The sequence below is a fragment of the Haemaphysalis longicornis genome, unplaced genomic scaffold (genome assembly GCF_048455015.1).
Source record: "Haemaphysalis longicornis isolate Haplotype H1 unplaced genomic scaffold, Haemaphysalis longicornis Haplotype H1 scaffold_4, whole genome shotgun sequence".
In the NCBI taxonomy this organism is placed as follows: domain Eukaryota; kingdom Metazoa; phylum Arthropoda; class Arachnida; order Ixodida; family Ixodidae; genus Haemaphysalis; species Haemaphysalis longicornis.
In genome coordinates, this window is record NW_027526361.1 from 74,632,639 (window position 1) to 74,659,794 (window position 27,156).

General features: G+C 45.3%; 1 protein-coding gene across 1 annotated transcript in view; it reads right to left on the reverse strand.

The window, feature by feature from the left end:
• Positions 1-306: 306 nt before the first annotated feature.
• Positions 307-27,156, reverse strand: part of LOC144178931 (uncharacterized) — a 42,042-nt gene continuing 15,192 nt past the window's right edge. The window contains exons 4-8 of the mRNA XM_077707080.1: positions 26,174-26,255; positions 17,649-17,733; positions 16,429-16,494; positions 7,457-7,619; positions 307-3,015 (exon numbers count right to left, since the gene is read on the reverse strand). Of these exons, the coding sequence (XP_077563206.1) occupies positions 2,913-3,015; positions 7,457-7,619; positions 16,429-16,494; positions 17,649-17,733; positions 26,174-26,255 (499 nt within the window). The 3' untranslated portion in view covers positions 307-2,912. The remainder of the gene's footprint in view (positions 3,016-7,456; positions 7,620-16,428; positions 16,495-17,648; positions 17,734-26,173; positions 26,256-27,156) is intronic.

Here is a 27,156-nt window from a genome sequence, read left to right on the forward strand (position 1 = left end):
GCTTTTGCGCAAATAAACGTCTACAAATGCTACTACAACCACCCCCCTTTCCCAACCCCCAAAACTCCCCTAAAAGGAGCAAAGTCAACTTAAACTTAGCTTGCAAAGGAAACGCAGTGTTTTTAGAAAACAAAAATCAAGCCTCACGGTCGTTAGTGCTGAATACCTCGAAATTTCTGGATACTGAAACTGATTTCAGTGAACATCAAAGAAAGTGTTACCAGACCAAATAGTATTAAATAGACGAAAATTGACCATTCGCACATAACTAGAAGATTCACATAAACTTCACTTGAAGAGACGTCAGTCAGTCAACGCTTACGGCAATTTCTTTATTGCGACTCCCAAGGTGTCTCAACACAAGAATCAGTGAAGCAGTCGCTGCTTTTTCTTATTACGAAAGCAAAACAACAATATTTTGTGACCACTCAAATGCCTCTCATCAAAGTAAATGCCTTCATTTACACTTCAATTAATATGGTAAATACTCTTTCACCATTAAACAAAGCGCTTATAAAATACAAGCGCTGGTGAGTAACAATACGGTAGAAATGTGCAAAAAAATACACAGAACAACAAAATTACTGAGAAGATCTTTTACAACAAAGATTCAGTCCAGCAGAAATCACCACAGTAGAGTGGAAACTTCGGAAACAAGAAACAGCATCCGACAGAGTGCAGCCTCCGTTTGCATGCATTACGTACACAATGCATACACATATTCAAGTGGATAAAATAAATCTGGTATAGATAAAAAATACTCCAATGCTCAATACCAGTGCTAAGCCAGATCTCTTAGGTTAACATAAACACATAGCAGTGTTGAAGCACTTTCCTAAGAAGCCAATGTTCAGAAGGCTAAAAGGGATTCAATTCATTCGCTGAGAAGAAATTGCAGCCCATTTCATTTCTCAGATTAGAAGAGGTGGCATTCTCGAGAAACTGCACTCACTCCTCCATTTCATTCTCCCATGTGCGGGCGGAAGCACAGCTTTTAAGATGGCTGTTTGAAAGGCACGACTTGGGCAAGGATTCAAAGACGTCGGGTGAATGGAAGAAAGCAATTTCCTGAATCTTCTAGCCAGGCTCAAATCAACGACCAAGGTCACTCGTCAGGCTTCACTCACAGGAGATTAACCTCTGGACTGCTACGCTGCGAGTTCGGTACATACAAATGTTATAATTGATGCATCAAATGCACACGCTGCCTATAATGGTTGACAGCACTGCAAGGCAAGGTATGCACGTGGTATGTGGTACGCACATACCTGTATGCACTACCTTTCAACCAGTGACGCTTCAACTTTGGTATAATATCACACATCGTTTATAGGTGGTGCTGGCATAGCCAACATTGCTATCATTATTGTGAGCAGCAGAGGAACTGAAGCCCTCAAGACTGTTTGTCGGCTTGGAAACACCGGCTTGTTTTTAATAAATGCAACAGGTCTGATATCTCATTAAACAAACCTCGAATTCCTAAACTATGATACCTGGCTAGCACATCTACATTACTCGATGAACGGATTCAAAATTTACAATTTAATTAGGTTCTTGCTTTTTGTGCAATAATTGCTATCCGACGACTACTTCATTGCAATCATTCTCACATAACCTGCTCCGAGGACTCCATTATTTGTTGTGTAGTGTTTAAAAACTTTCACACACACACACACACACAAAACAAGGATTCAGCACATAAGACTGATACTAACTCGAACCTTCGTGTTACATTATATGTGAACTGTTTTTAACATTTGATCAAACCCATGAGCATTCAGGCAGTTTGGCGGAATTTGAGATCCAAACTTGGTGGAATTTAAAATCTGCCTTATTTTAGCAAACCCTGCCTTCCCCCAAGTTCACATTCGCGAGATCAGTTTGCACTTTACTGGCGTAGTAAGGCACACAGCATACTTACGAACCTTGTATCAGAATGACTTATATCCCCTATGGCTTCAGCACCAATCTAACATGATACAGTAGATAACACAAGATTAGGGTACAAAAATATAGCTCTGTAAAAAATAGCAACTCGTCTGCATTGTTAACACACATGGATTACATTATTTTGTGGCCCAAGCAGACTGCATAAGGTACCAAATATGATTCCTGTACAATGTATATGTCCATAAACTCACAACACAAAGCAAAGGATTCTTTGCAAATGATACAATTGCTTTAAATCGCATAGCTGATCATTTTGCACTTTACTGGCATAGTAAGGCACGTAGTGTACTTATGGACCTTGTATCAGAATGACTTATATCCCCTATGGCTTCAGCACCAATCTACCATAATACAGTAGATAACACATAAGATTAGGGTACAAAAATACAGCTTTATAAAAAATAGCAACTCGTCTGCTTTGTTAAGACACACATGGATTACATAATTTTGTGCCCCAAGTAGACTGTGTAAGGTATGGAATATGATTCCTGTACCATGTATATGTCCATAAACTCACAACACAAAGCAAAGAATTCCTTCCAAATGATACAATTGCTTTAAATCACTTAGCTGATGGAAATTTCTTTATCACAATGTTTCGGTATGCAAGTAACATGTATAGCATTTCGCTAAATAAAAATAAATGCACCTCAACACATACACATTTTTTTCGCCGCGGAATCACATAAAATATAGAAGCAACGATATCACTTTTGTGGTTAGTTGCTGCCGCAAAATAGAAAAATTGCTTAGAAAACCAATGCGAGTGAGACGGTCAAAGCAGAAAGTCTCGCAGCAACATGGCTCACAAAAACTGGTACAAACTTGTGGTACGTTGTAGTTACTGCAGCCCCATTTGTAGTAAACGATCCATTTACGATAGCAAGTTTTAGTATAGCTACTTCAGTGTTTCCGACAAATCGAATGCCAGGACCCCGATGCAAAATGTTGACGCGCTGCTGTCACAAGGAAGGCTTTGGTGACGTCCAAGCTTCCATTTCCTGGCGTTCCCGCTCATTCCACTTCGAAATGGCGACAGCCATTTTTCTTTTCGGACCAATAAGGCTGCACAGGAGAGGCAAAAAGACATGGCATTAGGATCACTTGCAAAGCATGCGCAATTTACTGCACAACTGCTCACATCGAGCCACAAGCACACTGCCTATGACATGCACCGTTCAGTGATGACCCCGTCACTACTTTTTTTTTACAGTGAAAGCTTTTTTCTTTATAGCTGTATGACTGCAATGAGGGGGATGTCAAACTTTTCTTCGCAGAAACTTACTCCACCTTGGGAATTTCCCATAAATCTGGTCAATTGAATGAATGCAAAATACAATTATTATACAGGAAAACGGTGAAAGTTAAAAACAGTTTACATTAAAAATATTTTAAGCATGAGAACCATAGACTACAGTGTGGCAGCGAAAGCCACCGCCTCATTTCAAACAAAATTCAACTCGTACCTGTCATCATCATAGTATGAAGCATGTTTTCATGGTGCTCTTGAGCATTGGCACCGACACAGTTTACTCTTGAACGCTTTTCCTCTGCAGAAAACTCGAGCTGACTTGCCCAATATTTTTTCTCGGGTTGCTATATTCTCAAGTTGTGTGTGTAAAATGAGCCCCGTCAATGGGATAGGAGTGGCTTAGTAGCTATTACTGATGTGGGGGCCTCACGGCACAATGCACATTGCCATGAAGCTGCACCAAAGGAAATAAATACCTCGCATATAATCCGCACCTGTCCTTTACCCCTGAAATTTCAGCATTTTTGGTGCAAGTTAAACGCGTGAAAATACAGTACGCCGTGTAACATCACAGGGGCAGTGTGAGAAATTGGCTGGAGCGTAGCCACTCCAAGACAAGCTTTCCTTATTAGAGTAGAATACGGATATGCAAACATGACTGATAGAATTGCGGGATGACGAGTTTGAAAAATTCCCTTGCCAAAGTGCCTTGTTTACTTTGGGGAAAATGGGGTGTCACAAACGTACTTTCGTGCTGCAATGGAAGCTACAGAAATAATATCGTATTGAAAAACGGCTGTGACTTAGTAAATACGCCTGAAAATGTGTAGTACGTATAGCCAGCCACCGGAGGGAGGGCGTGCCGCCCGGAACGAGCGTAAGTGCTTTAAAAATGAACAGACAACTTATGTCCCAACTTCACAGCATGCAGAGGCGTTTTTCCTGTGCCCGGCTGATCCAGCGGGTATACTATAATGGAATAATACAAATTTCAGGATGATACGAATTTCGGAGACGTCCAGGTGAAATTACATTGTTTGCAATGGGCAAAATTTCGGCAGTTACGAACGGACCTGCAGAGCCCAGCGGATGATACGAACCAGCCGGCGAGGCGGCCGACTGCCGAGCGAGCAAGCGACAGCGACGTATGGGATCTCTCTCCCCTTTTTGCCACTCTTTCTCCAGGAATATCCGAGCTGTTGTTTTCTGTTCGCAAAATGTGCCGCGCACGTCCCAGGCGTGCTGACGCCCCGACGACACCACCCGCACGCTACTCGTGGCACGGCCGACGGCGGCAACATGGCTCCGGCTGTGAAATGGTGCAGGGCGCTCAACCGACCGCTTCCAACCACTCTTTAAAATGCCGCTGAAGGCACACACGAACTTGCTTGTGCGGTAAAGGAGCTGATAATGTGGGCGAAAACGGTACTATAAAACATCATTCGCGCCGCTAGTGAAAGTGCCCATGAAATATCTGCCAGGGCGTAAACCATCTTTGGTGGAGCCACCAGGCTGTCTCGAGCACTTCAAAACTGCTGCCATGAGGCGCACGCCTCCCCATTAGCGCAAATCGTCAGGCTCCTCCCACTGCCACGCGCGTCGCTTATCATTTTCTGACCGAGGCAGAAGCTGCCGCGGGCCAGAATCGTCGACGCGGACGTGAATAAAATGCACGCGCAACGCCGATGCGCACGAATTGCGCGCAAGAACACGCCACGCGGTTCACACCTTGACTGTTGCAGCGTGTATTAAGCTTGGGCCTGCGAGTGAGGAGACGAGTGCAAAGTGTGATGTGCTCCAGAAAAGACTGCTCGGTTCCATGGAGGTTAAAAAAAAAGCAGAAAAATATCGGGATTTTTTCATGCAAAAGTAAGAAAAGAAATAAAGAAAAACTTTTTTTAGTGCTCAATTTTTTGGTCTGTGTTGGTTGATACGAATTTCGGATGATACGAATATTTTTCGCGGTCCCGCGAGATTCGTATCATTGAGATTCTACTGTATGCCCAATGAACATAGCATGGTATTAAGAAACATCGAGCAACAGCAGCTACGTCGTCATATGATCGTCGTTCCTGATACCTCCGCCCGAATCGTTCACATTCTCCAAGAACGATTGGCCATCATGGAAACAGTGATTCTTTCACTTCCACTCGTCATCAGGGCTTCAAAACCAGCCAGGGCAGCAGCAAGTCAACACGCTCATCTACTTAATGGGCTCACAAACCGAAGGCATCCTGCACACATTCAACCTTTCAGAATCCAACTCCGAGGACTTGAAAAAAGTAGTCGAAATTCGTACCTCGGTGAAATCTCATTTTTGAGACAGCGAAGTTCGACAAGCACGTCCAGCAATCGACAGAATCAGTCGAAGAGTTTGCGACAGCTCGAGACCAACTGCGAGACCGACTGGAACTGGACTGTCTTGTTGTAGGCCTCACAGACAAGCAACTGTCCAAAAAGCTGCAGCTCGACGCAGACCTCACTCTTGAAAAAGCACTTATGAAAGCCTGTCAGAGTGAAGCCGTCAAACGCCAGCAATCGGCACTACACTCCCAAAAGGCCAAAGAACACAACATAGACCGTGTCCAATGTAGCTGACCTAATCGATAGCTAACCTATTGATCTAGAGCCACTTGTATTTTGACTTCAGCATCCCTTTACGTTAGAACAGCTCGTTCTTCAAACTTATAATCCCTGTTTAAAGGAGCCATAAAGAGAAAATACAACTTGGTTTAATTTGAAAGAATTAGGATTCAGTATCTCACTCAGCTCCATTGAGCCACAAAAGATGTTTTTTAACGAAAAAAAAGCAAGAAGTATTTAAAAACTTTAAAATTTTGCGCCACAGTGACGTGTTATGAGCAAGAATGACGTCATACGGGCCAACAATAAAATATAATTTTCAGTGCGTTAACTGCACGTTAGCATTCAAGTGATGCGGTCAAATGGAACTAGAGGCTCCATTAGAGACGTCCAGTCATCTGTCGTCGCGACAGGTCAGTTAGGCGGCCGCCAATCGCACGAACAAGGTTCCATGACGTCATAGAAAAGTTGCGGGAAATTGGCTAGGGGGTCGCGACTTCTTCACACGTTTTCTTTAATATCTCCGTTATTTGTTGAAAGATTGCGATGATATTGGTATCATTGTTATTGGGAATAGGCAGTCTTTCTAATAAACCCAACTTGTATTTTGTCTTCAAGGCTCCTTTAATTTGCGTTGGATTTTGTTGCCCTCAACCAATCGCAACGAGGTGCCCTTAATACGCCATAGGTTCAGTGTGGAGAAGTAGCTAGGGTGTCGCATGGCTATTTGTTTTCCTTTTTGTACAGCTTATCCGAGTGAAGTTTGCATTAAAAGTGGTGTCAGTGTTATTCCAACGAGGCAATATTTCGACTGAACCAAACTTGCATTTTGTCTTCATCAGGATCAGCACCTCACTGCCTGCTTGTTGCAAATCCTATTAGAAATTGGAACACAAAACTAGGATGAACAGATGAATGGAGTGACATTTATTTTCCTCTTTTGTAGGTCTATGGCACCTCCTCCTGTACACCCAATTCCTATAATCACTTTATTACAAGAATAAAGCAACTTGTGACCCAAACTCTCCTGTGAGCATGAATGAACTACAGGCACATTCAAATTTGTCTCATCAATCAATCCCTAGTGGTCATTATCATCATCATGAGTCTGCTTACGCCCGCTGCAGGGAAAAAAACCTTTCCCATGGATCTCTAATTATCCCGGTACTGTGCTAACCGCGGCCAATTTATCCCCGTAAACTTCTTGATGTCATCTGCCAATCGAACTTTCTGCCGCCCCCTGCCATGCTTGCTATCTCTAGGGATCCACTCTGTTACCCTTAATGACCAACGGTTATCTTGCCTTCGCACTACATGCCCTGCCCACACTCATTTCTTCTTCTTAATTTCTACTAATAGGTCCTTAACCTTAGTATGACCCTAAGTGGTATCACGCCACAACTCCAGAAAACTGTTGTAGAGCAGTATTTTACTTCAGTAAGGAAGTAGTTTTTGCCCACCTTGTCTGCCTGTAATCCCACCAATCCCCACTCAACCAAGCGAAATCTGAGTGAAAGGCGCCAAACACTTCCCCTCCCTACACCTCCCCCCCCCCCCCCCCTTTTTTTTTATTTCCAAAAAGCGAGGTCTGACAGTGCCTCATGCACTGCAAACTGCAGATTACCCCCCCCCCCCCACCGCTGGAGATGCACAGTGCAGAGTTTAGCTCACCGGATGCCCGCCTGCTCCAGCTGCGCATCCCCAAAGGTGAGGAACCGCTCGAGGTCGATGCCCTGGGACTCCAGAATAGGCGCGTACTTGGAGAGGCCCAGGTGCTCCAGGAAGTCCGCCAGGCTGCCAATGGCTGATTTGGGCGGCAGGTTCGTGCAGCTGTCTGTAAATCATCACCATCAGTGTACTCCCGCTTCGCAACACACCCTGATCCATTTTTTATGGTCCCAACAGTTCATGACTCACCCTTATACCCATTGCAGCTCTGCTATCTAAACTTATCACACCCCCTGGCTTCTTCTAAGACATACTTACTGTACTCCACCTATTGTTCACACCTCAATTTCCAGCCTATACTCGGCTACAACTTAAGAACGGCAACGGAAGTTGCCGTTGTACCTCATCACCTCAGCCGGATGTTACTCCGCGCGGCGCAAGTAGTGCATTACTGGGAATATTGTGAACATGGCACGAGCCGATCCTGTAATTTTTTGGACTTAACATGTTTATAAACTACTGCTGCGATGACATAAAGCTAAAGGGCTATAATATAAAATAAAAGCCCAACCCGTACCACATACGTATCACGGGTGATGCCAATTAAAAATAAACAAACTGGGCCGAGGTCAACTAGAGTTTTGAAGAGAAGGAAATGCCCACCGAAGTGGAAAATAAAAGGGAAAAATGCTACACAGCGACACCACAGCCAGGAGAGCGGGCCCGGGGAGACTCCCCTGATCTCCCCTGGGACGGTAGCAGGAAAGGTTGGGATGAGGGATGCGGATGGTGGTAATAAGGAATGGGTTATGGGAAAGTGGGTGGGAATGGGGACAGCGAGGTTTTTGTTCTAATCCTTAGATGTCTGACTCCTAAAATAGGCCTGAAAACTCAGGATGGGCGTCAGACGGCGACAAACAAACTGCGTGAGAAAAGGTAGACGATATCACGCATTCATAGCAACCTCCTTTCAAAACGCGTGCCTGTTAATATTGAGGTCCACGGCTTCGGCGGAGTGGTACCCTACATGGGCTATTGCCGTTCTTAACTTGTTCCCGAGTATAGCACTGCTTCTCTCTATAAATTTGAGTCAAAGTATACGTCCTTCACGTCAGTTCATGCCTTTCTTTCTCCTTCTGCCTTCTTCTTTATTCTTGCTGTTCAGTCCATTTTCCTGCTGAGCTTGTTTGCTGTTGCACATGTGACAACAAAGATGCAATCAAGGCACAAGAAAGACTTATGATAGTTTCCGACTCTCAAAGTTTGCCGCCCTGCAGTCACCTGCACCACAAGGGAGTAATGTCCACATTTGCTGCACTGTCCTTTATCCATTACGCTAGCTCTTTCATTGCCCAGAGCCATTATTAAAACAAAAAGACAAATTTCATCCCCGTTCATGAAATATATGCCTTCAAATTCAATACCTGTAGAGCTCACACATTGCAAAAAAAACTGACGTACAATATGCAATTTCATGCTATTCCAATTTCCTAAACTGAACAATCAAAACAATTCTTTTGTGGGTTTCTAGGCAACATCAAGATGGGAAGGCAAAACTTTCTCCATTATGGACACAACTGCACTGTTGCCAAAATAAGATAAGGCATTCAATGACACCCATGTATGCATGATTCAGCCTTGTAATTGCATGGTGGGAGTGGGAGGGGAGGGGCGGGTACCCTGTTGATCGAACTTGCAGGAAAACAGCCTAGATACAAGATATGCAGTCCAGAACCCGGGGGCCAAAGATTTTTTTTTAATTCTAGGCTGAGCCTTTTTTGCTTGCCTGCTCTTCCCTATTCCCCATCACAACCCCTCTCCCAGTTGCTGCTCATTTCTAGCATGCCAAACAATGCACAAAAAGCTTGTGTTTTCATCTGCCCGCAGCATAGCCGAGAAATACCAAAGATGTAACAATGGAAAAAAAAAACAAATGATGCCTGTGCGAACAAGCCCATAATTTGACATCCGTCTGCTGTGAGACCTTATCTCAAGTATTCCAAGCACTTTTAGATAGAAAAAAAAAACAAAGCAACACTGCTCAGCGTATGTTTCAAGCATTTCGTATTTCTGCTAATCATGTCACACGCATTGTCATTTTCAAGCTAACAAAGGGGGCAACTTGCAACCTCCCAGGTTTTTGTTCCTCACTCAATGTGATGTTTACCAGAATTTTCAGTTACACCAACATTACCAATGACACGTGTATTGTTTGCCTTAGTCTACGCCGTACCAGATGGGGAGAGAGAGAGAGATAAACTTTATTTTGAAACCTGTGTCCAAAGGACTGCCTCGGCTTCTTGGTTAGGTTACAGGGATATAGTCCTGGCTATCTATAGTACTGGCGTGTTTTTAACGTGGTGCATCAGCGTAGTCCAATAGAGCTCTTCAAGCTCCTTAGTGGGTGTGACCCATGCCTCCCAGCAAGTAGGGCATTTTGTGGCAGGAATTGGTTGCAAGGAAGATCTCAGGGTGCTTTGTATGTTTGGGCATGTCCAGAGGGTGTGTTCATTGTTGGGGTATTGGTCGCAGTGTGAGAATTTTGGTGTGCCTGGAAGCCCGTCTATGTAGTGTTGTATGTGTTGTGTTGATAGCGTGCCCGTTTGTGTACGTCGAATGAGAACAGCGTCAGGGCGGGCAAATTTTCTGGGGTAGGGGAGGGGGTTCTCTGATCTCTGACGTCCCGGAAGTACTTTCTACGAGTCTGATGCATTTCTCGGCGGTGCTCTTTTGGGTCATAGAAGCGATGCCAGGGTATTGGGGTGCCCGGATCATACAGAGCAGCTCGGGCGAAGGCTTGGGCCTTCTCATTCCCCTTTACACCTGCGTGTCCAGGGACCCATATCACAGTGGTATGAAGCTCGGGGTGGTTACGTGTGATGCTGGCGAGTGTGTAGCGCATGTGGGGGTACATGTGATTCTCCCGTAGATTGCGAATTGCTAGGGAGTATAGAGATTAAAAACCCCGCCAAAATATTCTGCACCAGGGCACACAAGCGAGACTTCCTTCTGCAAAACTCCTAGCTTCCCATCTAGCTTCCCCGCTCAGGCATGTCACAACAAAAGCCCGTCAGCAACAAGAAAGCAGCAGAGGCAGCTTAATTGGGGGAAGGGAACTTTTTAAAGCAAAAGCTTTCTTACTGGGACCGTCCTGTCAGAAAACTACTGCATTTCCCCATACACTGCTTGGCTGACCAAAAAGCTGCGATAAGATCTGTGGACACACAGCTCGTGCGAGAAACCGGACTTCCATTGTGTCCAAACAGTTACTTGAAAATCACGAAAAAGGAACGGTTCTAGACAAGACAACGCCCGAATCGATAATAAAGAAGGAGTACAATAGTACAGTGTAGACTGTTTATAATGTACGCCGCGGGAAATGCAAAGATCCAAACTACATATAAGCGGTATACCACACTATGCGCAAATCTAACTACATCGCAGCCTAGCTCTCAAGTAATCCCTTGCTTATCATCACTGAAACGCGCGACACTTAAAAACAGAGGCCCGGTATTTATTTCGCCCTTTTTTTTTTTTCACATCAGCCACTGCTGCAGGGTCTTACTAACGGCGCGCGCGGCTTTAACCTTCTTCGTGTTTGTGTTTTGAAAGGATGCTGCGGATGAACTGAAGGGTGAACTGAAAGGATGAACTGAACGGACGCTGCGGGACAACGTGATAAGAACGCAAGGGGAATCCCCCACGATGCTGAAGGTGGTTGCAGCACAACTACAGGTAGTGGAAATTCATGGCGTCACGGCTTGCTACCCCTACATGTTCGAGGCGGGGAAAGGGGCAGTTGCTTATCTGCACAACGTTCTAATAGAAACGACTTAACGAGCGCGGGGGCAAGGGCTCCAGCCAATGCCTTAGTGCAGTGGTTCTCAAATGGGGGTCCGCGGACCCCAGGAGGTCCGCAAGAACATTTCAGGGGTCCGCAAGGCCTCCCTCAAAACCTTTTTCCCTCACCCTTCTTTTCTCGATTTTGACAGCACTTGCTTGCACTGCAAAAAGGTGGCTTCGCCGGATTACACATTTAGCTTCACCACGTAGCACATATTTTAACGTCTGCTTTTTTCCCGTCACGCCAGCTGTGAGAAGAAAAAAACAGGCAACATATAGGTGCTTGGAAGACTTTTGAATTCAAGGGCAAATTGTTTAACATTATGACGCGCATCTTCATTAACGTCAAGCAGAAAAGCCGGGCATTGGATAAGTGTGTGGGTGACGTAAGCTGCAAGTGCAAATTGTTTGGCATCATGGACACCGATTAACATATGCTCTATCGTGGGGTCCCCCCATTGCTTCTGCAAGCCCAAAAGGGGTCCCCGGGGCAGTCATGGCTGAGAACCACTGCCTTAGTGCAAACAAAATTTGCGAACTAAGGGTGCCTATTTTTTCACACGAAAGTGTTTTATGCCTGATTACACCAAGATCTGACCGGCGTCATATCCATCATGGAAATGACGTCGCCAGAAAAAGTTCCATTGATACGGCTGCGCCCGGATTCGAGCCACGAACTTTCGCGCCGCAACAGGAGGTACCTAGCGCTCTGCCCACTGCACTACGAACTTAAGCGCGAGTAGGTCTACGAACACGCCTTATATCTTTCCCACTACCTTCTTCATTCAGATGCCGTCTAGGAGGTGCTGCCGTCTAGGAGAAGTGAAGCGAAGTAGTTCATCAGGACACTAATGAGCGCCGACAGTTGGCGCCTTGATGCCAGCGTCTTCGTGTACGCGGGACGCGGGTGAATTGAGGCACCCTCCGCCACCTACTGCTTTCGGTTTCGGTTTCGGTTCCTTCGCACGGCTTGAGAGGGGCTGTGGTTTCAGTCGGGTTTATGGGATGTCCCGGAGCGTGCAATCCAGTGTCTAATGTTGATGTGTCTAACGGTGCCATACCGATGTAATATAAATAGTGATGTACAAGTTCATATGGATGCACAATAAATGCTCCTGTCAAGGCACATTTCACTGTCATGTTTTACAGTTTCCTATGAAAGAGGCATCAACCACATTTATTCCTTTTGCGTGTGGAAGTTAGAAAGCAGGGAGCGTGCAGTGCACCAGATGATTGATTCTGTCTTTTTTTCTTTCTCTAGACATTCCCTTTCTTCTCTTTCTTTTTTCTTCCCAGTGTATTGCGCATGTCAACTTTATTGAAATACCCTTGACTTTTCATCTCGAACAATGACAGTTTCTATGCATCATTTTCTATTAGAAGCCAGGAAAGGAGGAAAATACTTGCAAACCAGGCATCTCGGCAGCCAACACGCCTTCCGCTTCCAGCGGACCAGCGTTGCGCACTGGGCTTAATATCACTTGGAGCGGTGCACTCCGCTGTGTAGCACAAGCGTGTTTGTCACCATGTGCTTAGTTTTTGCAGAACTTTAAACTGTGTTAGCCTACACTGTGATGCTGTTCAATGCGCAAACGTCACTTGGTCAGCACTGTGCAGTGATGGGTTCGGGAACAACCACAGGAAACGAGAAAAAGTTGCCGACAGCACATGTGCACAACACCGTGTGGCGAAAATTCAGTGCGGTTGTGACATGTTTTTGCTGCATCGCTTCCCAGTGGACATCGAGTTAAGACATCAAGGGATGCCGTGGCTAAACCGTAGAGACTTTGTACCAACAACCAACCCTCAAGTCTGTTCGGTGCACTTTTTGGACAGCAAGCAGATGGAGCAAAATCCATTTATTACACGTAAAGCTGTGAAAAAGGCGACAAAACGGAACCCCCTTAAAAGTTACAAGTAGCTTTATCATTTACAATATAACATTATAATCACTTCTGGTTCCTTGTAATCAATTTAAAATAAAGTACATTGTCTGGTCATAACAGCCGGTTGGCATTCAAGACCAAGTGCACTCAAATTTCACCTCTACCAAATTTATTTTTAACGTGTACTACGTACCACCAAATCAGCTGGGACACGAGTGGTAGCCCCGTGAAATGCCTCGTTAACCAGTCAGAAGCATTCAAACAAGCTCCGCCGCAGACCACACTGCACCTGCCAGCGGATCGTGTAAACAGCCATGATGCACCTGTGACACTCCAGCCGACGGGGGCTTCTTCCTCTGGCCAGCCAGGAAACTGGAGAACCGGTCAAGCTGTACTGCAAACGCTTCAGGCATGTGCTGCCCGTGTGCGCGTAGAGCTTGCGCACACGCTTGCTCCCGAGCTGCTGACCGTCCAGCTGCTTGCTGGACGGCTGCGACATCATTTTAATGGCTACTCTCTCCGCGATTTCGGTTTCAAAATCGCCGATTTTTGCTGACTGCTTGCGGCGTCCATGCGCATATTTCAGCTGTTGTATTTTGCACCTTTTCAGCAGACTATACGGAAATAGTGTTTTCAAGGGGTCGAAATTTTGAGTGCAGTTGGCCTGTAAACAATCTCCTTTTCATCCAATGTTACCTTCAAAAATCACGAAGTTTTAGGTGCGGAGTACCTTAGGACCGCACAATGTCCGTTCGCGTCCTTGCGCATAGCATTTACAATCACAAAAAATCACACAGGTACCGGCAAGATGCTAGCCTGAGTCTGGTAGACCAGACAGAGTTAGTTTCAGTCGTCTTACCCATTGGGCTATGACCGTGAGTTAGTACCCGAGAGTACAACAGCTTACTCCCTCGCCTGTAACGGTGCAGAGTACCGTATTTACACGATTGTAGGTCGACCCTTTTCTGAAATTTGAATACTCAGTGTCGGGGGGGTCGACTTAGAATCGAAATCAAACCGTGTACCGCTAGTAGCTGCAAGGAAAATGAGAAAGCAGGTGTGCTACAAGGTGGGGAGAGCCTTGCACCCTCGTTTCCACGGTTGCGGTTGAAGCGTGGCCTATTAATTTACTGTTGCATACATTCTTGGGTCAACAAAGGTGATTCCGACTTTGAAAGTTGGCGTTCGCAATCTGTGCCCTTTGTGTGACTAACCTCCCACCATCGCGTTCGGAAGTGTACTGAACAACGTGGTATGATTGTGGCTACGTTAGCGCCGCGAATTGAATCAAGGAATTCACTAATACTTATTTTGTTTATTAGGGACGAACAAAACGCTTCTTGAATGCGAATAACGTGCTCACGAATAAAAGGAAATCGTGAGCGGCCACTTCTGCCAGCCGCCATGTTTGTTTTGATATCGCGCAGCAGTGGCCGCTGCCAGTAGCTTCGATTGTTGTGATCTCGCAGCGAATGTGTTCTCATGATTGGAAGTAAAGTTTCCTGCTCAACCCACAGCACATGGTTATTCCGCGTGCTTACACAGAAGCTTCTCTTTTTTAACATCTGCTACGTGCACCACGAGCGTATGGCTCTTGGGGGAGCATCGATCACTGATGGAAGAGCCGCTGTAGGGTGGGTATTGGTAGTTGACGGAAGAGTTTCTCTCTCGGCACTCCTTTACAGCAGCGTTAAAACAAAACACTTTCTGCGCTCACAATATTTTTTTTTTAAGATAGAGAGATGTAATTTTTGGGGGGTCGACCTACATTCGAGTCGACTTACAATCGTATAAATACAACGGTACCTTAGGACCTCCCAATGTCCGTCCTCGTCCATCCACGCGCACACCACCATCAATTTGAGCCGTGAGTTGCAGGTTCATTTAGGAAATAATCAAGGTGAAACTCACGGCTCAAATCGAAGGACGGTCGGGGCGCAAATCAGATGTCACTCGGGGCGCAACTTGGATGTCATTTCAAGTCCCCGTACTCCGCACCCTCGCCATCATCCAGGGAGTGGAGATGCTGCCATTTTTGTTTACTTTTTTTTTACATTTTTGTTTACTTTTTTTTACACTTTCTTTTACACTTTTTTTTTACACTGGCAAACGATATGAAGGGATAACTTTGTCCATCATGCACTGCTGGTCGATAGCAGGATAAGCAGGCGGCACAATGTGGAAATTCAGCTCGAGATATGCGAATGCTTTATCTGGAAAATAGCTCAATCTGGACACAATGCAGCAAAAGGAAAAGTTTCTCACCCTTTTGTGTTGCCATGGAATCTAAGGTACTACAATTACAAAACAGCCATTCCTGATCACGTAAAGCATTTATGGTACAATCGGGCGGCTCACAAAGATCGGCTTTGGCTCCTAGCGACAGTGTGCCTACGCTGCGTGGAGTTAGTTTGATCAATCATGACCACAACCTTCGAATACCGTATGAACCGATATATAGGTCGAGTTTTTTTCCAAAATATCCGCACAAAAGTCACCCCTCGTCTTATATAGCGGTCATTGGCAGAATGTAAATTGCTGTCTGGCAACAAGGTGCAAGCTGCCGTGCAAGCGTTTGCGTAGTCCGTCGTAGAGATGGGCAAAATGGCTCACTTTAGTGAGCGGCTCAGAATGGGTCGGTTCACTTCAGTGAACAGGTTCATTTGAACGGCTCAGCGGTTCATTAACCTCTGTTAACCATAATCTAAATTATTGCTTACTTCAAGAGCGGGAAATTTTCGTTTTTATGGAAACCTTTCTTTTGTCACAGCATCTGGTGCATTTGTACAGAAAAGAATTGGCTTCACCGTCATTACAAAGGTTTTTCAAGTTCACTCTCGGTTGATATATAACGAAAAAAATGTAAATGCTTTGTTAACTTTATTAGCTCACAAACACGCTCTCTGTTAGTGTACTGTGATGCCAGAAAAAAACGATTCTGGAAAACACGACAAAAGAATCTAATTATAATACATGAAATGTAAATTGTGGTTCATGAACAACACCTCGCTCAGTTTATTCGAAGCGAGACGGGTCCGCTTTTTGGCGCTGATAATAGATGACGCGAAACTTGCACACAAGACCTGGCTGTTCACGACTGTTCACGACGAGCCCGTGTGGACAACACAACCACCAAGGCATAATGAGCCCATTAGTACATGACATTGGGACAAAAGGAAGCAGACAAAAAAAAAAAAAAAAAGAAGCATGAGGGTGGCACATTCCTACAGAGTTGTGGTGGAGTACCTTTCACGGTCAGGTTGGCACAGCGACGAACCAGGCTCTCCACTTCAGGCGATCTCCGGGCTCTTCCTGCAGGCAAGTTTGCTCTGCTTTAATGCCTGGCTTTTCCAGCTCACTTGCAGCTACGGCCATGCAAAAGGCATGAGCTCAAACAACAAACAGAATGGATACATGGTAAATGTGGTGATGAAAGTCTGGTGCAAATGCAGGGCTCCAAGGGTACAGTAGTCAAACCCTGAAGAGAACAGTTGACAGCGACCTACACAGTACCACTTCGCACAAATTAAGGCAAACTTACCTAATAGATTCCTCGGGTTAAAGGAAAGATACACGAATCCTCTCAAATGCTTTCTTTCCGTAAAGGGGCTAAAGTGAGGGAAGCAAACGCTACCTAGGAGCAACAGCTATACCTAAAATGGTACGCACTGACAGGTGTATAAATATAAGGTGAGAAAGCTCTAAGGTAAATTAAATACATTCAGCGAGTTTACTATATTTATTGTGCAGCAACCTGCTCTACACATTGTAACAAAGCAATGTCCCATGAACATTTTGCAAACCGTTTGAGGGGCCAAGCCGGGCACCTGAAACACCTGCTCAATCACTGCTCTCATGGAACGTATTCTCGAATGCGAGCTTGATAATACAGAAAGTGCTACAAAAGAAAAACACGAAGCTTGCTGAAGTGCCAACGCAAGGGCTGGTGGGGAAATCGTCGAGCATGCCGCAAAAAACTCGCGCTGCATTCATCAGAGTTTTAAATTTTGATTGATTGATTATGAGGTTTAATGTGCCGATGCTACACAGGCAATGAGGCGTGCTGAAGTGGAGGGCTCCAGATTAATTTTGACTGCCTGGGGATCTTTAACGTACGCCGAGATCTTGAACAAACAGGCGGCTTTTCACCACCATCAGAAAAGTGGCCACCGTGGCCAGTAATTGAACGCGTGTCCTTGGGCTTAGATGCACAAATTTTAAATCTTGAGATTGCTGACATATAAGAGCAGTATGGTATGACATGGGCCATTATCGCCATTACATCTGTCTAAGGTTATCACATGAGCAGTTGGTATTTCAGAGCTATTTATAGTGAGCGCACTAAATGCCAATGATTGCAGTTTTCTTCCTTCAGATGTACCGCCTCGTCTCGGCGCTGCCACTCAGGAACCATGCGTGATCAAGTGCAACCCAGCAGACTCGCTTGAATGTTCGCTCTATCTCACCACAAGGGGACGTTGCAGAAATGTTCGGCACCGGAGGATGAAGACTGTTCCCGTTCATTCCGGATGACAGCGAGAATCTCGAACCCTGAGGAAGAAGTGAAAAGGGAACGAAATTAGTTCGCAGACTTCTCGCATTTGTTGTGCATACCACTTTACAGTGAGAGACTAATCACATTAGTGCGATGTTGGTGAAATACCCAAGCTGTTGCTGTGTTCATGAAAGGGCTTGACATGTACTGAACTCCTACAGTTTTCAACAAAACTTGTTGCTCAGCGAGTTCATTCATACTTAAAGAAAAAAAATAGTGCTGTGCTAAACAGACGAGGATGAAGAAGACAAGATATGACAGATACAGGCGCCTGTATCTGTCATATCTTGTCTTCATCCTCGTCTGTTAAGTTGAGCATGATTTTTATTTTCTTTTAAGACAGTTTTCAAATTACAATTCAACTCAATCTGAAACTGGTGCACTGGTGGTAGTGACGTCACAGCGTTAGCACTGTCGTGGGTTGTGGCCACGTACAGTGGAACCCCAATGATATGTGCCCTGGTTTTACGACGACCCGGTTCTAAGAAGGGATCAGCACGGTCCTGGCAAGCTCCCCATAAAAACAATGCATTAAAAACCCTGATTATACAATGCTCTGCTGCATGCAGTTCGCTTCAGACAATGGACGCTGGCGTTTTTCCTACATTTTACGCTGCTCCGTCCTGAACTTTATTTCTTAACTGTTTCGTTACCGCGGCTATTCAAAATCGTTCGATTTGAACAATACCTTGGGAGCCCCTTTTCATGGCGTTCCAGGCGTTGCTCGAACAAGTAAAGCTATTTGGAGTTAGCTCAGAAAATGCCCTTGCAAAATCAGTTTTGTTTCCATTTTTGCAACAAAAACGTGAATTTTGACACACGTTTTCATCACCTGGGTGTGGAAAAGGAGCATGGTCATCGCACATCACTGCTACCAATGATGAATGCGTGCCACTCAAAATTACTTCGCATCAGCATTTGTTTTTTGTTATTAGGGCACGAATGGTGAATCAGAAAATGATTTTCAATCGTCAGGTCTGCGCTCTGACAGTAATAATCCCCGAAATCGGCCGAAAATATCAAGCAGTGCCTGTTTAAAAGCTACTTTATGAGTTTAGGTAGCTTTATTGCCTTTGCACACGTTGTTCTAAGTTGTGTTGTAGTTTAATTTACTTACCACAGGACCATTCGCAAACAGTTTAAAACAGTTTCAGTTTCGTTTCTGCATCATGAAATTCAGATTTGGCGCTACTACGCAGTTACCCAACTTCAAGCCTACCTACCATGGCACCTTGAGCGTCCTTGACTGATCCTCAAAAAAAGCAAGCTGCGCCTGATTTCACCCAACCCTAACCAGATTTCTGCGATAAGAACTTCCAATGCAAGTCAAAAGATAACACCCAGTCGCCAGATATCTGTTCCGACGATAAAATTGCTGCCTTACACACTGCCAGCTGTTCGCCTGCCAGTTTCGTTTCCATATGAGGGCATCTCCGGGTGCCTATTCTTGCTTTTTAGTTGAACTGTCCATTCAGACAGAGTCTCCAATAATTTTTGTACTGCTTCATTTCGAAAATGTTAGGTGGCGCTGCATTGGAGGAGGCTCGTGGTGCTGATCTTTTTTGGCTTTTATATAAATGTGAAGAAAAAAAAATGGTGTCTAGCTGTTTTCTCCCAACCTCAAATAACTGTGCTGCATCACACTACGGGCCAACCTAAGGCTATACACACTTGCTACAGTGTTACCGGGTCCCAGTATCGGGCTGCGGTTCCTGAAAAAACTTCACCTTCACTGGTAGTTTTGTTCCCCAAGGTCCGATCCCCGGCAGGTCCTGCCACGAACTAGCACAGTCCCATGCCGTCCCCAATGCCCTATCCCAGCTTGCGCCGTGCATCATCTTTATCCCAGTACGCGGCGTGTTGATAGCCACCACGTGGGAATGACCCCAGCCACTGTTGTCCGATTACCGCACCACTTATGTTTGCTTCTTCCCCTTACAAACTCACGCTAATTGTCAGCTCCTCTTCTTACTGCAGCTAGGGAGCAAGAGCAGAAAATATGCAGTACCGTTAAACCTGGATGTAACAAACCTGTATATAAAGAATTTTTGGATTTAACAAAGTTTTAAGTGAGAATTCACTTTATAAGCGACCCCAAACCATCCACCGGCGGCGGCGGCGGCGTCCGCAGTGCTCCTCTATATTTAAAAAAGAAACAGCATCCGGCGCCAGGTTTCGATCCGAGGACTTTGCGGCCGCAGCGCGACGCTCTACCGATTAAGCCACTGACACGACGCTGATATCAGTGTTAGTGACGCGCCTTATATCTTTAACGCATTCAAACTACGTCGTCAGCGGCGTGCGTTGGCGACTCAGCGGCGTTATAGCGGCTTGATAACTGCGTGGTGTACACGTGATACTACAAACCCGATGGAAGAGATGGAAGAGAAGGCGGCGAGGCGGTGGGCTGCGGGGGCCGAGCGCAAGCGCCGCAAGCGGGCCGACAACCGTGCATTCGCACTTTCACATTCTCCCCCTCGGGGAAATGCGGGGGAATTTTTTCAATTCCCCATTGCCACCCCCATTGAAGCCCATGTGTTTCGGACTTCAATGTAACGAAACGTCACGGCGGTTAAGCTTGATGTAACGAAGCCAGCCAGCTGATCAGTCATTGTTTTTTGCACTTGTACTCAACCATCGGCTGGAGAAATCAACTAATTTGCTGAATACTAGCACTACCGCAACGAGCCAGCAGCCATGAAAACGTCTGGAATCACCTAAACAAGACATTCGTTTCGTCGGTGACGAGTGCTGCTGCTAGAAAACGAAAAGCTGTCTTTTCAAAAAAAGTGCCCGATTTTAAATGGTACCTCCGCTGGCGCGACAGAAGAATGTTGCTGCCTGGAACAGTGCCCCCGCTAGCACCCTCTCAATAATCTTGAGTGCGGTAAAGAGCATCGAGTTCGTAAAAATGCACCTTTTCAGCATAAGTTTGGTTCTTGTAACGTGTTAAGGCGCCCAAAAGTGACAAAAGGCAAAAGCGATACTTAAGTTACGTTTCTACTATGGGGGTAAGTGATCTTACTTCTTTGAGCACCGTGCATGTGCCTAAGCTCGTGCGAAAGCAGGAGGCGGAACGACTTACGCAGTTTTTCACTCTGAAATAAATCCCTGCAGGGTGGGTTCACCTTCACTGATTTCTAGCATTTTGGCTTCGTTTCTGCTTCACTCCCACCAGCCTTAAACTCGAAACCTACACATGTAACGAAAACCTGAATGTAACAAAAAATTCCGAACTTTTGTCAACTTCACTACATTCAGGTTGAACTGTACTAGCAGCTGAGTTGTTCAAACTGTGCATCCTTTGATCAGCATGTCAGTAGTTCAATAGCAGCCACACCCCCTGACATATTTTGTCTCATTTCTCACTGAATGATCGTACAATTTCGGTGGTGAATACGCAACAGCAGGCAGCACTTCTTGGTCAATTAAGAACTACAACTCACCCCTTCGTTTTCCAGGTGAAAGTGCGGGTTAAAAACAGATTTTGCAGCAAATGCAACAATGGTGGGCAGCTGAAACAGGTATTTCCTTGTTCAAGAGGACCTGACCCACGCAGACCTACCTGGCTGTGGTAAATTCACTGAGCTGTAAGCAATTGCAAAACTGCTGCACACCACAATATCACTGAGATCCACGCAGTACTGACTACTATCAAACAGTGGGGGCTTCAAAAAATGTATTTCCACAGCAAACACCTACAGTTTTTTTTTCCTGTTTACTAGCATGAAGAATGTATGCTAAAGCAGTATCGCATAGATATTGCCCGTATGGGACTTTGCATCTCAGTCGCATGCTGGCCTGATGTGTAATGTGGGTTTGGCTCTGACCAACTCGCTGCCTTTTTAGATGCACATGGCTAGCATTTACTACAAGACAAAATACTCCCCACACAAACTGCTGGCAGGACAACTGTGGGTTTTTGAATATTACCAGATCTGCGGCTCATTTCAACATTCAGCTCCTCATCAGTAATGAAAGCCGAGCTCAGGGGTGAGACAGCATAGACAGATTTGGGAGCAGTTTTCGGAGCAGCAAAATCTCGATTTTGGAGCAGGAGAACCTTGATTTGGAGCAGAAGAACGACATTTATATGTCACCTTAGGAGCCTAAAAAAACGAATTTCTGGCAAATCAGGGGGGTGGGGGAGGGAGGGAAGTGCACCTTTTAATTGGTTTTGAACGTACATAACTCTGAAACAGCTATCAATAAAGTTTTCTATCAGAGTATCACAATTGGTATGACATTTTTACAAACCATTTTTAAATTTCTAGGCTCTATGCATAGATAGCGTGGAGCGCCGTTGAGAATATCGAATTAAAAAACTAAGCAACTCCAAGGCATTTTTATTATCATGTGAATGCCTAAATTACTGTTTTTGCAATCCCAGACCCGGCTTTACGCACAAGTGTAGAGCCACGGCAAAAGTTGCGCAAAGCGAGGTGACAGTCGTCGCACCCCCCCCCCCCCCCCCCTCCCCATTTCAATCCCCAAGGTACACGTTCACTACGATCGTAATTTGAGTAACGTTGATATGTTCAGCCACCTCCCCCTTGGCTCCAAATTTCACTTCAGATAGATGAACCATTATTACTAGCGTGCAATAATAGCCCGTCCTCAGACACTGCTTGAATATTTTGCGGCGATGTAGCCTGCGCCGCCACTTCTGCAGCGTCTATCGTCCCATTCCCGCCGCTCGCAAGCTTGCTGTCAGAGGCAGCAATAAATCAGCGTTTTATAACACCGCAACGAGTGCGAAATTTCACTTCAAGCACGCACCGCGCCTCACACTCAACGCCGAAACACGGCGAATTCGCCGGCACCACGTTGTTTTTGATGAACTCCTGTCTTTCGAGTCGCGCAGCTTCCCGCAACAGATCAAACGACTAAATGTAAACCCAGCCACCCCCATAACCAAAACCACGGTACAAATCGGCGAAGAGCACTCAGCCTGAGCAACTGCTTCGCCCGGCGGCCATGTTTTCCATCTTCACCACACCAAGATGGCGGCGCCCGCTGAGCGCTGATGTCGTTGAGCAAATTGAGAAACTCTATGTTGAGCAACTGCTTCGCCCGGCGGCCATGTTTTCCATCTTCACCACACCAAGATGGCGGCGCCCGCTGAGCGCTGATGTCGTTCCGGAGATAAGGCGCTCCGAAAATTGCCGTTTTTTCGTCAACTTGCACAAGTAGTTTGTCGCCTCAGTACACATAAGCATTTTTTCTACAGGACTTTGGAATGGTTTTTGATAGGGAAACTTTAAAACTCGCAGAATGTAACATGTGCAACCTGACGCGACTTTCGAAAAAAAAAAAAAAAAAGAAACTATCTCTGAGGCAGTTTCATGCGGTGTTTTATTGAATGATCAATCAACCAAACCTCTACAAACAGCATCCCCTTGGGGGTACTGAAAAATTATGCCGTCAGTAGGCATTTTTCCCAACTGAGACCGACGGGAGCGTTAAAATCCTTGGCTCTCAGACTGTTTTGGAGCAGTTTGGCGCAATTTTTGCGATTTTCAAGCTTTTGGAGCAGCCTGGCGCAGGAAAACAAATTTGTATCAAAACTGCGCAATATGCGCAGCTGTCTCACCCCTGCGAGCTGTTAACGCTGTTAGCGCTGTTAGAAGAATGCAGCGCTGTATGTTTGCTTGTCGATTCAATTCAGAGTGCTGTGCTACCACTTGAAGTATTCAAGGTATTCGAAGTTCTCAAGTGTTCAAAATTTTAGAAAAATAGAGCAATAAAAGATCGCTCTGCCACACGGCATGCAAACTTTCAGGCTTCACTGCAAGGCATGACCCTTTGGGTTGACTTTTTCACACAACGTAGTGAAAAAAAAGCTTAACTTGTGCAAGACATGCACATAACTAGTGTTAGCTAACCCTGGAGTATTTCAGCTGATATGCTACTCGTGTAAAATTTATAAGCCAAAAAGAAGTTCCTTGTCAACATATTTCCATCTGTGAAGAATAAGTAGTTATCCAGCAGTCAGGTCATACCAGCCCAACCTCTCCTAAATGACCGAAGGAACCAGTTATATATGTACTTCCAATATTCATGGCATATTAAGCAACTTCCACTTCTCTGTGGCAGTAAATGCCAAATTTTTGCTTACAGCTTTGCCATCTTGTCTTCTATTTTTAATGTTCGTACTGTTTTCTTATAAAGGACAGTACATGAATACTGGAATGTGTTAGGTCCTGACTGCCTGAGTTACCCTTTCTTTTATCAGCTTGTTTTACGAGCTCTGTACACGCAAAAATATATAAATCGGAATATAATAGATTAGATTCGCAGACAGTTCTAACAATTCACATCCAATTCACTGTGCTGAATTTAAAGGGACACTGAAGTGATATGTAAACATTGCGGGATTACTAGCGCAAATTGTAGTCCGGAGTCCCCAGGCCATGTTTCGACCACTCTAGGCGCGTTTACGCGATTTTATTTAGTAGAAAAACTAATTCGAAAACGCTGTCCTCTCTTTACGCTCGCCCATTTTCTGTGGTGTTTTCGTGTGACGTCAGGAGGGGATGAGCTGGGCCACGGCTGCGCTACTGCACGGCTCCCCGGCCGACAGAGTCAGTCGGCCCAGCGTTTCGTCCGCCGGCCGCCGGCGGGTCGTCGCAATCAAGGAGGTTAAAAAAATTGCTTGGTCGCAATTCGTTCGCTTAGTTGAAACGAAGCCAGGACACGTTTGTGAATGGAAGAATGTGCCTTTCTTTACTTGGTTTGTTTGTACACTGTGTCTAGCTCCAAGTCAAGGTCGCTTCACACAAGCACTGCACATGCGACGCTTCGCTGACTGGTACGCCATTAGGAAAATATAAGGCCTCTTGAAGGCGGGAGAAGAGTCAGCGAAGTCAATATAGGTACTAAGCAAATAAAATCAACTGATATTTTTACCGTACAGCGTAAAACTAGGGCGCGGGAAGCACTTTTTTGCGCTGGGCGAACAAGCACAGCGGTCAGCAGCACGACTACGCATCTGCGAACGCTTTTCCGTCTACGAAATGCAATTGCTAGACGTGAGCTACTGTGGAAACTCGGGCGACGCTTACTGCACGATCGCAGTACAACAAATAGTCACCTAAGCGGCTTGAAATGCCAAAACTAAATAAAAGTGTAAACCGGTTGTACAATATATACCCTATATTAGCAAGGCATTCGCGTCCCGCTCCGTGGCCTAGCAGTCTGGGGCGCTAGGAATTCACCGGAAATGTTTTGCGAGTCACGAGTTCGAATCCCCGCGGGTACGTGCTTTTTTGTTTTTTTTTTTTTGTAAGTTAACTTTTTTGTTTTCCGCCGATGTTTTCTATATTGAGTTCACCTTTTTTGGGGCCGCAACGTTCATGGCTACACGAACTAGTTCACACAACGCGCGCAGGCTGGCACTGGCGCGCTAGCGAGTTCTCGTTGGCGTGCTGTTGCCATAAGCACCGACTGCTTGCAGGCAGTAGGCACAGGCCAGAATGAACAGACCCTTGGCCTGGTGCGAACACGCTTTTTACGATACAGGCATGAGGGAGGCAAGCTCCAAATATGGGGGAAAAGCGCATGACATTTGGGCGTCTGCGGGTACGCGGAGGGCGTTCATGCACTGCGTAGGTCTCGGCTAGTGAATGCTACGACTACAAGCCGTCCTGGGAGGCTTATCTTGTGCATTTTACAGCCGACAACATGGCAGAAGTGCGGTACGATGATTACTGAGATATTGAGAATGCCCATCCAACAAAGCCATTGGTTATGTTTTACAGAACCGAAACCGAAACCGAAACTTGTGTGATTGCTAACCTTGGGCATCGTCCAATCACGGCGCCCCTCCTCTCAACGTCACAGCCTTAGTTGGTGCGGCCGCCGCAAACCGCGCATGGTAGTTTTTCTTCTTTCGCGCTTTGTAAAATAATTACCGATTTGTCAACCGGATAAACGATGAAAAGTGTGCTAATTTGAGCCAGTCTACGCAGTGCAAGCAAAAACGGGAGCTTGACAAATTCACTTCAGTGTTCTTTAATATTCGTGCACCTCTAATTAAAGTTTCCGTAATGGAGCTGGTGTAACTCGAATGCAGAGGTCATTAAAGACATAAGAGCTGCTACTGAATGCATTACATTTCACATCGAAAAGGTATTCAACGTAAATCTCTATTAATGTAAAAAAAAAAAAAAAAAACCCTCCATTTTCAATACCGCTTGTGGTACGACGGCAAGACAGGTGAAATCGATGGGCTTACCCCATTAAGAATGTAAAAAAGAAAAAAGTCTGTGGCCATAACCACCATTGAAAGCACCATTGCAAATAGCCAGAAAATCTTAGACCCAGCTGCACCATGCACGAAAAAAAAAAAAAAATAAAGAAAGAAAATGCATCAGCCAAAGAGCCTTTCTGTAGGAGAGCTAGCTGCTTCTCACAGGATCTGAGGCCCACACTCACAGCGTTCAGAAGGATCTCCGCAACTTTGTCGTGATGGTTTTCCGTGGCAATGCTCATTGGGCTGTGGCCATTGAAGTGTTCCCTAAAAAGAATAAAAATATCCCATTCGTACAGTTGTTACATCAATATTTGTTATCAGGTCGTTGCATGCTACACTGGAAATGTGTGCCTGCTTGAAAGTGCATGATGTGACATTAGAGACAGCACTGAAAAGTTTCACCCATCATTCAAGTGAAGCTGCAATAGGAAAGGTTAGTATGCAACAAGATGCCAATTCGGAACATGAAAAGACTACTGCAAACTTTTCAATTTCTTGCGTCTTTCCCATTTTCGCGATAGCCTTCTGTGAATATATAAAAATTTCACCGCTATAATAAAGTAGTATTATGCTTTACCCATCTGTTTTATAATATAGCCAAGATCCCTTGTGCAATTAAGTAGAATATCAGGTCAAATGTGTGGAATACAATACTATTGAACGGTATGCATTAGTAGAGGCCCATTGGGCGTCATTTCGTCAAGCATATCGCCCATAAACCAGCTCATACGGTGCTAACAACATCCAGTGGTTTTGTGGTGTCTTTCAGCCCCGATAGTCATCTCAAAGACAGAAGTGGGGGCCCTCTGGGGGCACTTTTATGCAGAGAAAACATTTCAGAGGAGATTATAAGTGAGTACGTTTGGTGCAATGGCACAACAGAAAGGCCAGGGAAGTATGGACATCGTAATGGTCATGTGAAGTGGCCAAGAAAGCTGATCAAACCTTTGTCTTATCTCGTTGTGCCTTTTCACTTGCCCTTAAAGGGTCCATGAAGACAAAATACAACTTTGGTTAACTTGAAAGAGCTAGGCTTCAGTATCTCACTCAGTTCCATTCCAGCTACAAAAAACGTTTTTTAACCGATAAAAATGCAAAAAATACTTAGTTAAGAACTTTCAAATTTCGCGCCAACGTGACGTGTTATCGGCACGAGTGACGTCAT